Source organism: Ranitomeya imitator, chromosome 1 (genome assembly GCF_032444005.1).
Source record: "Ranitomeya imitator isolate aRanImi1 chromosome 1, aRanImi1.pri, whole genome shotgun sequence".
In the NCBI taxonomy this organism is placed as follows: domain Eukaryota; kingdom Metazoa; phylum Chordata; class Amphibia; order Anura; family Dendrobatidae; genus Ranitomeya; species Ranitomeya imitator.
In genome coordinates this window covers 603,940,029-603,953,500 of record NC_091282.1, presented here as the reverse complement: position 1 = coordinate 603,953,500, position 13,472 = coordinate 603,940,029, and the positions used below count along the sequence as shown (strand labels likewise).

The 13,472-nt window shown below is 47.3% G+C and overlaps 1 protein-coding gene across 3 annotated transcripts in view; it reads right to left on the bottom strand.

Moving 5' to 3' along the window:
- Window positions 1–524: 524 nt before the first annotated feature.
- Window positions 525–13,472, bottom strand: part of GBA1 (glucosylceramidase beta 1) — a 74,957-nt gene continuing 62,009 nt past the window's right edge. For all 3 annotated transcript variants that reach the window (XM_069768818.1, XM_069768810.1, XM_069768826.1), the window contains 2 exons: window positions 1,113–1,229; window positions 525–1,037 (listed from right to left, as the gene is read on the bottom strand). In XM_069768818.1, coding sequence (XP_069624919.1) covers window positions 932–1,037; window positions 1,113–1,229 — 223 coding nt within the window. In that variant the 3' untranslated portion in view covers window positions 525–931. The remainder of the gene's footprint in view (window positions 1,038–1,112; window positions 1,230–13,472) is intronic.

Below are 13,472 nucleotides of genomic sequence, written 5' to 3'. Positions count from 1 at the left end.
ACACGACTGCTTGGGGAAGGGCACCACCTGGAGGCCAGACCCTGAACCACAAATCACACATCAGGACCATAAACAAGTAATAGGGGTCAGACCAACAATCACACATCAGGACCATGCATGCCCGCTGGAGGAAAGCTCCACCTGGAGCCCAGGCCCCAAATTACATATTACACACCAGGACCACAGACGACTGCTAGAGGAGAGCGCCACCTGAAGACTGGACGCCGAATCACACATCAGGACCATGCACGACCACTAAAGGAAAACGCCACCTGGAGGCTGGACCCCTAAATCACCTGTCGCAGGACCATACACAACTAAATCACCTGTCGCAGGACCATACACGACTGCAGGAGGAAGAGCAACCCCTGGAAGCCAGACCACAAATGAGGACCATACAAGACTGCTGGAGGAGAGCGCAACCTGGGGTCCGGCCACCAATCACACATCAGGACCATACACGACTGCTGAGGAAGGGCACCACCTGTTGGCCAGGCCCTGAATCACAGATCACACATCAAGAATTAGAAACGTACAACTTATTTATTTTTCTCACTTATATAGTGCCATCATATTCCGCAGTGCTTTACACACATCATTGCTGTCCCCATCAGGGCTCACAATATATATTCCCTATCAGTACGTGGAGTGTAGGAAGAAAATGGGAGAACCCTTAGGAAATCCCTGCAAACACAGGGAGAACATACAAACTTTTTTCAGTTTTCATCCTTTGTGGGATTTCAACCCAAGATCTGCAGGATATCAGTGTTAATCACTGATACCAACCTCCCCTAAACCCCCCCCCCCCCGCCCCATGCAGTGCTAACCATATCTAGATGGTTATAACCCCGAAGTGTGGATTGTGCAGGTGCCACGTCAGGATGTCACAGGAAGGATGAACGGCGCCCCAGGACTCTGCACGGTCATGCACTCAGCGGCGCCTCCACACATATGTCTGGATGGACTCTGCCGAGGACACGGCTTCGATCGTCCCCAGTAAGGGATCAGAAATGGAGAACTTGACATCATGGGAATCTCTGTAATAAGAGAAATCATCAGTCCAGCGCGTGTAAGGTGGCGATGCCCCTGCACTATATGACAGAAGCCATTACCTGTTCAGGATGACGACAGTGGCCGATCCGTCTGGGCAGAGGAATGCCACGCTCTCCAGGGATGACTTCTGGTTGGCATCCAACCCGACACGCTGAGCCCCCGGAGGGATAAACTTACTGCAAGCGTTAGATAAGAGTGGTGAGCGAAGGGTGGGGGCATCAGGGTCATAAATATATATATATACAGGTCCTTCTCAAAAAATTAGCATATAGTGTTAAATTTCATTATTTACCATAATGTAATGATTACAATTAAACTTTCATATATTATAGATTCATTATCCACCAACTGAAATTTGTCAGGTCTTTTATTGTTTTAATACTGATGATTTTGGCATACAACTCCTGATAACCCAAAAAACCTGTCTCAATAAATTAGCATATCAAGAAAAGGTTCTCTAAACGACCTATTACCCTAATCTTCTGAATCAACTAATTAACTCTAAACACATGCAAAAGATACCTGAGGCTTTTATAAACTCCCTGCCTGGTTCATTACTCAAAACCCCCATCATGGGTTAAGGTACTGTCACACTAGACGATATCGCTAGCGATCCGTGACGTTGCAGCGTCCTCGCTAGCGATATCGTCCAGTGTGACAGGCAGCAGCGATCAGGCCCCTGCTGGGAGATCGCTGGTCGGGGAAGAAAGTCCAGAACTTTATTTCGTCGCTGGACTCCCCGTAGACATCGCTGAATCGGCGTGTGTGACACCGATTCAGCGATGTCTTTGCTGGTAACCAGGGTAAACATCGGGTAACTAAGCGCAGGGCCGCGCTTAGTAACCCGATGTTTACCCTGGTTACCATCCTAAAAGTAAAAAAACAAACACTACATACTTACCTACAGCCGTCTGTCCTCCAGCGCTGTGCTCTGCTCTCCTCCTGCTCTGGCTGTGAGCGTCGGTCAGCCGGAATGCAGAGCGGTGACGTCACCGCTCTGCTTTCTGGCTGCCCGGCGCTCACAGCCAGACCAGAGAAGCAGAGCGCCGAGGACAGACGGCTGTAGGTAAGTATGTAGCGTTTGTTTTTTTACTTTTTAGGATGGTAACCAGGGTAAACATCGGGTTACTAAGCGCGGCCCTGCGCTTAGTTACCCGATGTTTACCCTGGTTACCGGGGACCTCGGGATCGTTGGTCGCTGGAGAGCTGTCTGTGTGACAGCTCTCCAGCGACCAAACAGCGACGCTGCAGCGATCCGGATCGTTGTCGGTATCGCTGCAGCGTCGCTATGTGTGACGGTACCTTAAGACTAGCGACCTGACAGATGTCAAGAAGGCCATCATTGACACCCTCAAGCAAGAGGGTAAGACCCAGAAAGAAATTTCTCAATAGGCTGTTCCCAGAGTGCTGTATCAAGGCACCTCAATGGTAAGTCTGTTGGAAGGAAACAATGTGGCAGAAAACGCTGTACAACGAGAAGAGGAGACCGGACCCTGAGGAAGATTGTGGAGAAGGACCGATTCCAGACCTTGGGGAACCAGAGGAAGCAGTGGACTGAGTCTGGTGTGGAAACATCCAGAGCCACCGTGCACAGGCGTGTGCAGGAAATGGGCTACAGGTGCCGCATTCCCCAGGTAAAGCCACTTTTGAACCATAAACAGCGGCAGAGGCGCCTGACCTGGGCTACAGAGAAGCAGCACTGGACTGTTGCTAAGTGGTCCCAAGTACTTTTTTCTGATGAAAGCAAATTTTGCATGTCATTCGGAAATCAAGGTGCCAGAGTCTGGAGGAAGACTGGGGAGAAGGAAATGCCAAAATGCCTGAAGTCCAGTGTCAAGTACCCACAGTCAGTGATGGTGTGGGGTGCCATGTCAGCTGCTGGTGTTGGTCCACTGTGTTTCATCAAGGGCAGGGTCAATGCAGCTAGCTATCAGGAGATTTTGGAGCACTTCATGCTTCCATCGGCTGAAATGCTTTATGGAGATGAAGATTTCATTTTTCAGCACGACCTGGCACCTGCTCACAGTGCCAAAACCACTGGTAAATGGTTTACTGACCATGGTATTACTGTGCTCAATTGGCCTGCCAACTCTCCTGACCTGAACCCCATAGAGAATCTGTGGGATATTGTGAAGAGAAAGTTGAGAGACGCAAGACCCAACACTCTGGATGAGCTTAAGGCCGCTATTGAAGCATCCTGGGCCTCCATAACATCTCAGCAGTGTCACAGGCTGATTGCCTCCATGCCACGCCGCATTGAAGCAGTCATTTCTGCCGAAGGATTCCCGACCAAGTATTGAGTGCATAACTGAACATTATTATTTGATGGTTTTTTTGTTTGTTATTAAAAAACACTTTTATTTGATTGGATGGGTGAAATATGCTAATTTATTGAGACAGGTTTTTTGGGTTATCAGGAGTTGTATGCCAAAATCATCAGTATTAAAACAATAAAAGACCTGACAAATTTCAGTTGGTGGATAATGAATCTATAATATATGAAAGTTTAATTGTAATCATTACATTATGGTAAATAATGAAATTTAACACTATATGCTAATTTTTTGAGAAGGACCTGTATATACACACACACACACACACATACATATATATACAGTTATATGAAAAAGTTTGGGCACCCCTATTAATCTTAAGCTTAATGTTTTATAAAAATTGTTTTGTTTTTTTGTAACAGCCATTTCAGTTTCATATATAATAACTGTTGGACACAGTAATGTTTCTGCCTTGAAATGAGGTTTATTGTACTAACAGAAAATGTGCAATCTGTATTCAAACAAAATTTGACAGGTGCATAAGTATGGGCACCCCACCAGAAAAGTGACAATAATATTTAGTAGATCCTCCTTTTGCAAAATAACAACCTCTAGTCGCTTCCTGTAGCTTTTAATGAGTTCCTGGATCCTGGATGAAGGTATTTTTGACCATTCCTCTTAACAAAACAATTCCAGTTCAGTTAAGTTTGATTGTCGCCGAGCATGGACAGCCCTCTTCAAATGATCCCACAGATGTTCAATGATATTCAGGTCTGTGGACTGGGATGGCCATTCCTGAACAGTGTAATTGTTCCTCTGCATGAATGCCTGAGTAGATTTGGAGCGGTGTTTTGGATAATTGTCTTGCTGAAAGATCTATCCCCTGCGTAACTTCAACTTTGTCACTGATTCATGAACATTATTGTCAAGAATCTGCTTATACTGAGAGGAATCCATGCGTCCCTCAACTTTAACAAGATTCCCGGTGCCGGCATTGGCCACACAGCCCAAAAGCATGATTGAACCTCCACTAAATTTTACTGTATATACATATACTAGATGGTAGCCCGATTCTAATGCATCGGGTATTCTAGAATATGTATGTCGTTTATTTATGAAGATTTTAGAATAATACATTGAATACACAGGATTCGGCCGGCCGCGACCAATTAGCGAAGTGTGGTTCAAATCCCGCGCCAATTCGCAGCCGGACTGCGCCTGTCTCTGATTGTTTGCGGCCGGTCACATAGTATATAGCACAGCCACGTAGTATATAGCACAGCCCACGTAGTATATTGCTCAGCCCACGTTGTATATTGCTCAGCCCACGTTGTATATTGCGCAGCCCACGTTGTATATTGCGCAGCCCACGTTGTATATTGCGCAGCCCACGTTGTATATTGCGCAGCCCACGTTGTATATTGCGCAGCCCACGTAGTACATTGCGCAGCCCACGTTGTATATTGCGCAGCCCACGTTGTATATTGCGCAGCCCACGTTGTATATTGCGCAGCCCACGTTGTATATTGCGCAGCCCACGTTATATATTGCGCAGCCCACGTAGTATATTGCACAGCCCACGTAGTATATTGCACAGCCCATGTAGTATATTGCACAGCCCACGTAGTATACAGCAATGTGGGCATCATATCCCTGTTAACAAAAAAAAAAGAATTAAAATAAAAAATTGTTCTATACTCACCCTCCGACGTCCCCCCGGATCCAAGCGAGGCCTTTACCGATGCTCCTCGCGACGCTCCGTTCCCAAGAGTACATTGCGGTCTCGCGAGATGATGACGTAGCGGTCTCGCGAGACCGCTATGTCATCATCTCGAGAGATCGCAATGCATGGAGCGGTCACCGGGGCGTCGTGAGGAGCGGGAAAGGCCTCGGCTGGATCCGGGGGGCCGACGGACGGTGAGTATATAACAATTTTTTATTTTTTTTATTATTTTTAACATTAGATCTTTTTACTATTGATGCTGCATAGGCACACAGGGTTAATAGCATTAACGGAGTACGTTACACCGAGGCATAACGCGGTCCGTTAACGCTGCCATTAACCCTGTGTGAGCGCTAACTGGAAGGGAGTATGGAGCGGGCACTGACTGCGGGGAGTAAGGAGCGGCCATTTTGCCGCCGGACTGTGCCCGTCGCTGATTGGTTGCGGCAAAACAGCCACGACCAATCAGCGACTTGGGATTTCCGTGACAGACAGAAAGACACTTCCAGACAGACGGAAGTGACCCTTAGACAAATTATATAGTAATATATATATATATATATATATATATATATATATATACACATACATTATATATATATATATATATATATATATATATATATATATATATATATATATATATATATATATATATATATATATATATATACACACACACACACACATACATACATATTTACAATATATACATAATTGTCTAAGGGGTACTTCCGTCTGTCTGTCTTTCTGTCACGGATATTCATTGGTCCTGGCCTCTGTCTATCATGGAAATCCAAGTCGCTGATTGGTCGCCGCAAAACAGCCACGACGGGCACAGTCCGGAAGAAAATGGCCGCTCCATACTCCCCGCAGTCAGTGGCCGGCGCCTGCTCCCCGCACTGTGTCCCCGGCGCTCCGCTCCCCGCAGTCACTGTCACCCGGCTCTCCGCTCCCCGTGCGCTCCATACTCCCCTCCGGTCACCGCTAACACAGGGTTAATGCCGGCGGTAACGCATTCCGTTACCGCGGCTATTAACCCTGTGTGTCCCCAACCTTTTACTATTGATGCTGCATATGTGGCATCAATAGTAAAAGAAAGTAATGTTAAAAATTGTACAAACATAAAAACTGCTATACTCACCCTCCGTTGTCCGGTGAGCCACTGGCGCCCGCCACCATCTTCCTTTCCCACCGATGCTTTGCGAAATTACCCATAAGACCTAACGGTCTCGCGAGACTGCTAAGTCATATGGGTAATTTCGCAAAGCATCCTGGGAACGCAAGATGGCGGCAGCTGCGCGCTCATCTGCACAGCGCCGTTGAATCCCAGGAAGCGGAGAGACGGGACGCTGAGGAGCAGCGAGAAGAATGGTGAGTATGTTTAACTACAAGGGGCCCTCGGATCGTTAGGCGAGTAGGTTTATTTTTTGGACCTGTGACATACGTGGCTCGGTAATATAGTACATCACTGGGCAATATGCTACGTGCCTCTGTGCTGTATACTACAAGGCTGTGCAATATACTACGTCGCTGTGCAATATACTACGTGGCTGAACAATATACTACGTGGCTGAACAATATACTACCTCGCTCTGCAATATACTACGTGGCTGGGCAATATACTACGTGGCTGGGCAATATACTACGTGGCTGGGCAATATACTACGTGGCTGGGCAATATACTACATGGCTGGGCAATATACTACGTGGCTGGGCAATGTACTACGTGAACATGCATATTCTAGAATACCCGATGCGTTAGAATCGGGCCACCATCTAGTAGATATATATATATAGATATAGAGATATATATAGATATACATACATACACACACACACACACGCGCATGCATGCAGGTGGAGGGCACCAGGGTCATCACACACACAGGCAGGTGGGGGGCTCCGGGGTCATCAAACACACTGGCAGGCAGGGGGAGCCACGGTCACAATATGTACAGGCAGGGGCACCAGGGTCATCACAAACAGGCAGGTGGAGGTTATCATATATACAGGCAGGCGGAGAGCACCGCAGTCATAATATATACAGGCAGGCGGAGAGCACCGTGGACATAATATATACAGGCAGGCACAGAGCACCGTGGTCATAATATATACAGGCAGGCGGAGAGCACCGTGGTCATAATATATACAGGCAGGTGGAGGGCGTCGGGATCATCATTGGCAGGCGGAGAGCACTGCGGTCATAATACAATGGGTATGGAAAGTATTCAGACCCCTTTACATTTTTTACTCTTTCATTGCAGCCATTTGGTAAATTCAAAAAAGTTCATTTTTTTCTCATTACTGTACACTCTGCACCCCATCTTGACTGAAAAAAAAATAGATAAATCTGTGCTGAAATAACGCCGATCTCCTTTTTTTTCTTTAGTGGGGTGGTGCAGTCTCTCAGCCTATCAGCAGTGCACACACACACACAGCAATGTGCATGTGGTGCACACAAGTAAGAGCATGTGTCATTGGCTGTGTATGTCACATGTTCTTGCCCTATAAGAACCAGCCATTTTCCCTGTCGCCACCATTTCCTCAGTGCTGCAGCTTAGTGTCAGACGGCACCGCTGCTGCTGTGGGTGCTATACAGTATAAGAGTGTGAATTGCGAGCGAATTTGCAGTTAGATAGAAAGAAATAGGTTTAGGGAGTCGGGACTAGTTGTAATATCAGCCCTTTTCAGGGTAGGTTACAGCAGTTCATAGCACTGTTTGCCAGGCAGGCCTGTGCCAGCACTGTGCAAGTGTTTGTCACAGCATTTGGTGTAATCTAGCTCAGACAATCCTTTCGGGCTAGTAGCATTGTCTGATAGTCATCTGAGTAGCCCGCCTGTGAAGCTAGCTACACTGCCTGTGTATCTAGTAATTTTTTACTGCATCTAACCCAGTAAATCATTTTGGGCTTAGTAGCAGTGTCTGCACGTTAGCGGAGTAGCCCACCTGTGAAGCTAGCTACACTGCCTGTGTATCTAATAATTTATTACTGCATCTATCTCATTAAATTGTTTTGGGCCAGTACCACAGTTTGGCCACTCAGCTCTGCTCGGTTTCCATCCATCATTTTTTGTGCCAACAACTACAGAGTTGCCAATTAGTTAAGCACCAAAATGAGTGGCAAAAGGCCTGCTGCTGGTGGAAGGGGGAATAGGCGTGTTGGAAAGGGAAAAGGTTGTGTCCGTGGGGTAGGTGGTAAAGCAACAGTAACATCTGCAGAAGAAAGACCATCTTCCAGCCAAAGTAAGATGTCTACTTCTTTTCGTGGACAATCTGATATGATCCCTTTCTTATGACCATCACTACGATCATCGCTACAAATTTCAGATGAGGCACAAAAAGAGCAGGTGCTTGAACGGATATCAAGTGCTGCTTCAAGTGGGCTCTCCACCTCAACATCACAAACTCTCCAGTCCTCAGAGGTGTCACCTCAATCGCACTTGCTTCCTCACAGCTCCCAAGTCTCCAACCGCCCGTCTGAGTATGGGGTAACACAGATGGTTGAATCTGCAGAGCTGTTTACTCATACTATAGCCTGGAAATCAGAGGTCTGCTCCAGAGCTTCTGTGAATCCAGATGAGGAAATGATCTGCACTAATGTCTAGAATCTTTGTGAGTCGGATCCAGGCCCAGTTGAAGAAGGTTCTGAGCATAATGTAGACCCTCGTTCCCAAATTGTAACTCCTGTTGGTGGAGACAATGAGGAAGATTAAGAGGTCATTGGTGACCTTAGTTAGGGCAGTTTCAGTGGAATAGTGTGACCAGAAGCCAGATTGTAAGCGGTCAAAGAGGGAGCAAGAAGAGAGATGGGAGGACAGTTCAAGGTAGACGTGTTGTTCCAGTACTTTGGAGGCATAGGGGAGAAGTGATATAGGGCAATAGCTAGATACAGAGGATGGGTCAAGAGAAGGCTTTTTGAGGATAGGTGTGATGGAGACATGTTTAAAGCTTGAGGGGAAAACACCAGTTATTAGTGATAGTGATAGGTTGAAGAGATGGGTTAGGGTTGGGATGAAGACTGTGGTGAGGTTTGGGATGAAGTGGGAAGGGAGCGGGTCAAGTGCACAGGTGGTGAGATGCGATCTAGAGATTAGAGTGGAGAGTTGATCTTCTGTAATGGTGGAGAAGTTGGTTTTGGAGGCGGAGGGCTGGGAAGTCGGGAGGAAGGGCTCTGGGGGTTGTTGACCAAAACTATCTCTGATGTTATCAATCTTCTGCTTGAAAAATGAGGCAAAGTCTTCAGCTGAGATACGTGGGGAGGGAGGAGGTGCTAGGGGACGGAGGAGAGAATTGAAGGTGTTGAATAACTGTTTAGGGTTGTGAGACAGGGAGGATATAAGAGATGAGAAGTAGGTTTGTTTAGCTGTGGCGAGGGTGGTCTTGAAAGTAGTGAGGGACTGTTTGAATGCGATGAAGTGCTTGTTGGAGTGGGATCTTTTCCATCTGCGCTCAGCAGCCCTGGAAGCTCGCCTCAGTTCTTTGGTCAGGCTGGTGTGACAGGGCTGTCTGTTGATTTTGCGAGCTTTGGTATGTGTAAGTGGGGCAGCAGATTTCAAAGCTACAGCTATTGTGGTGTTATATAGAGCAGCAGTGTCATCCGCATTGTGTAAGGAACTTATATCTGTGAGAGGGAGGAGGGATTCAGAGAATGAATGTAGGTCAAGATGTTTAAGATTTCTGCGAGGGTGTGAAAGTTTGTGGGGTGGGGATTGAAGACATGGAGTGGAGAGGGAAGAGAATGTGAGAAGGTTGTGGTCAGAGAGAGGAAGAGGTGAGTTCGAGAGGTTAGATAGGGAGCAGAGGCGGGTGAAGAGGAGGTCCAGTGTGTGACCATCTTTGTGGGTGGCTGAAGAAGACCATTGAATGAGGCCGAAGGAGGAAGTGAAATAGAAGTTTAGTGGCAGCTGAGATGGAAGTGTCAATGGGGATGTTGAAGTCGCCCATGATGATAGTGGGGATGTTCGCGGAAAGGAAATGAAGTAGCCAGGTGGTGAAGTGGTCAAAGAAGGTGGTGGCTGGCCCTGCTTCTCCACTGCTTCTTTCTCCTCAACCTCCTCTCGGTCCTCCACCTGCACCCAAAGCCTGTCTGGTAATGCCACCCGCGTTGTAACTGCGCAGAAGGAATCCTGCACACCTCCTTACTATGCGGTCACCAGGCCGCTGTTTACCTTGAAATGTCTGGGAAATGTGAGTCACACAGCTGAGGAGTTATGGTCAGCTCTGGAGACTGAGTTCCATCAATGGTTGTCTCCACTAAACCTGCAGCCAGGGAAGGCCGTGTGCGACAATGATGCAAACCTGGGTACGGCCCTTCGCCGGGGCAATGTCTGTTGTGAGTTCTGTTTTTGGGCTCCCTCTGGTGGTTACTGATGGTACTGGGTGACTTGTCTTTCCTGGGTCTCTGGGTTCCACCTGTTCCATCAGGATATGGGAGTTTCCTATTTAACCTGGCTTTGCTGGCATTTCCTCGCCGGTTATCAATGTATCCAGTGTGTCTTGTTACCTCTGCTCCCTGCTCCTAGAACCTTCTGGTCAAGCTAAGTTTTGATTTTCCTGTTTTGGTGTTTTGCTTTATTTGGTTTTTAGTCCAAGCCTGCAGATATGTGATTCTTTGCTGCTGGTTGCTCTAGTGGGCTGAAATTGCTCCTCATGTACCATGAGTTGGCACATGAGTTCAAGTAATTTCAGGATGGTTTTTTGAAGGGTTTTTCGCTGACCGCGCAGTTCACTTTTGTATCCTCTGCTATCTAGCTTTAGCGGGCCTCATTTTGCTGAAACTGTTTTCATACTGCGTATGTGCTTTCCTCTCATTTCACCGTCATTATATGTGGGGGGCTGCTATTTCTGTGGGGTATTTCTCTGATCACAAAAATTTGATTTACCTTGAGTCTGCCAGGCGTCTGAATCCTAGACAGGCTCGTTGGTCACTGTTTTTCTCTCGTTTCAATTTTGTGGTTTCATACCTGCCAGGTTCAAAGAATGTGAAGGCGGATGCTCTTTCTAGGAGTTTTGTGCCTGACTCCCTTGGAAATTCTGAGCCCTCTGGTATCCTTAGGGATGGGGTGATTTTGTCTGCTGTCTCCCCAGACTTGCGACGTGCTTTGCAGGAGTTTCAGGCGGGTAAACCTGATCGTTGTCCGCCTGAGAGACTGTTTGTTCCGGATAATTGGACCAGTAGAGTCATCTCCGAGGTCCATTCTTCTGCGTTGGCAGGTCATCCTGGAATATTTGGTACTAGAGACTTGGTGGCCAGGTCTTTTTGGTGGCCTTCCTTGTCGAGGGATGTGCGTTCTTTTGTGCAGTCTTGTGAGGTTTGTGCTCGGGCTAAGCCTTGCTGTTCTCGGGCCAGTGGATTGTTGTCACCTTTGCCTATCCCGAAGAGGCCTTGGACACACATTTCCATGGACTTTATTTCGGATCTCCCTGTCTCTCAAAAAATGTCCGTCATCTGGGTTGTGTGTGATCGCTTTTCTAAAATGGTTCATCTGGTACCTTTGCCTAAGTTACCTTCCTCCTCTGAGTTGGTCCCTCTGTTTTTTCAGAATGTGGTTCGTTTGCATGGGATTCCTGAGAACATCGTTTCTGACAGGGGATCCCAGTTTGTGTCTAGATTTTGGCGGACGTTCTGTGCTAAGATGGGCATTGATTTGTCCTTTTCGTCTGCATTCCATCCTCAGACGAATGGCCAGACTGAACGAACTAATCAGACCTTGGAAACTTATTTAAGGTGTTTTGTTTCTGCTGATCAGGATGACTGGGTTACCTTTTTGCCGCTGGCCGAGTTTGCCCTTAATAATCGGGCTAGTTCTGCTACCTTGGTTTCTCCTTTCTTTTGTAATTCGGGGTTTCATCCTCGTTTTTCCTCTGGTCAGGTGGAACCTTCTGATTGTCCTGGAGTGGACATGGTGGTGGATAGGTTGCATCGGATTTGGAGTCATGTGGTGGACAATTTGAAGTTGTCCCAGGAGAAGGCTCAGCAGTTTGCTAATCGCCGTCGCCGCGTGGGTCCTCGACTTCTTGTTGGGGACTTGGTGTGGTTGTCTTCTCGTTTTGTTCCTATGAAGGTCTCTTCTCCTAAGTTCAAGCCTCGGTTCATCGGTCCCTATAGGATTTTGGAAATTCTTAACCCTGTGTCGTTTCGTTTGGATCTCCCGGCATCGTTTGCTATTCATAATGTGTTCCATCGGTCGTTGTTGCGGAAGTATGAGGTACCTGTTGTTCCTTCGCTTGAGCCTCCTGCTCCAGTGCTGGTGGAGGAAGAATTGGAGTATGTTGTGGAGAAGATCTTGGATTCTCGTGTTTCCAGACGGAAACTCCAGTATTTGGTCAAGTGGAAGGGTTATGGTCAGGAGGATAATTCTTGGGTGGTTGCCTCGGATGTTCATGCTGATGATTTGGTTCGCGCTTTTCATAGGGCTCATCCTGGTCGCCCTGGTGGTTCTCGTGAGGGTTCGGTGACCCCTCCTCAAGGGGGGGTACTGTTGTGAGTTCTGTTTTTGGGCTCCCTCTGGTGGTTACTGATGGTACTGGGTGACTTGTCTTTCCTGGGTCTCTGGGTTCCACCTGTTCCATCAGGATATGGGAGTTTCCTATTTAACCTGGCTTTGCTGGCATTTCCTCGCCGGTTATCAATGTATCCAGTGTGTCTTGTTACCTCTGCTCCCTGCTCCTAGAACCTTCTGGTCAAGCTAAGTTTTGATTTTCCTGTTTTGGTGTTTTGCTTTATTTGGTTTTTAGTCCAGCCTGCAGATATGTGATTCTTTGCTGCTGGTTGCTCTAGTGGGCTGAAATTGCTCCTCATGTACCATGAGTTGGCACATGAGTTCAAGTAATTTCAGGATGGTTTTTTGAAGGGTTTTTCGCTGACCGCGCAGTTCACTTTTGTATCCTCTGCTATCTAGCTTTAGCGGGCCTCATTTTGCTGAAACTGTTTTCATACTGCGCATGTGCTTTCCTCTCATTTCACCGTCATTATATGTGGGGGGCTGCTATTTCTGTGGGGTATTTCTCTGGAGGCAAGAGAGGTCTGTGTTTCTTCTAATAGGGGAAGTTAGATCTTCGGCTGGAGCGAGACGTCTAGGATCATCGTAGGCACGTTCCCCAGCTACTTTTATTTGTGTGATAGGTTCAGGGTCGCGGTCAGCTCAGGTTCCATCGCCCTAGAGCTTGTTTGTATCTGTGCTTGTCCTTTAGTGATCCCCTGCCATTGGGATCATGACAAATGTCACACATGTGCCTTGTATGGCTCTTGTCTTGAACCTGGTTGTCCAGCAATTATTTAACCCACTATCCCGGACTAGATGGGCTTCTTCAGAGGGCACGGTCGCTGTGTGCTCACTTCCGCCGTTCGCATCCCACAGCTCAACGACTTACATCTCTGCAGAAGTCATTGGGCCTGCCAGTTCACCGGCTGAAAAGC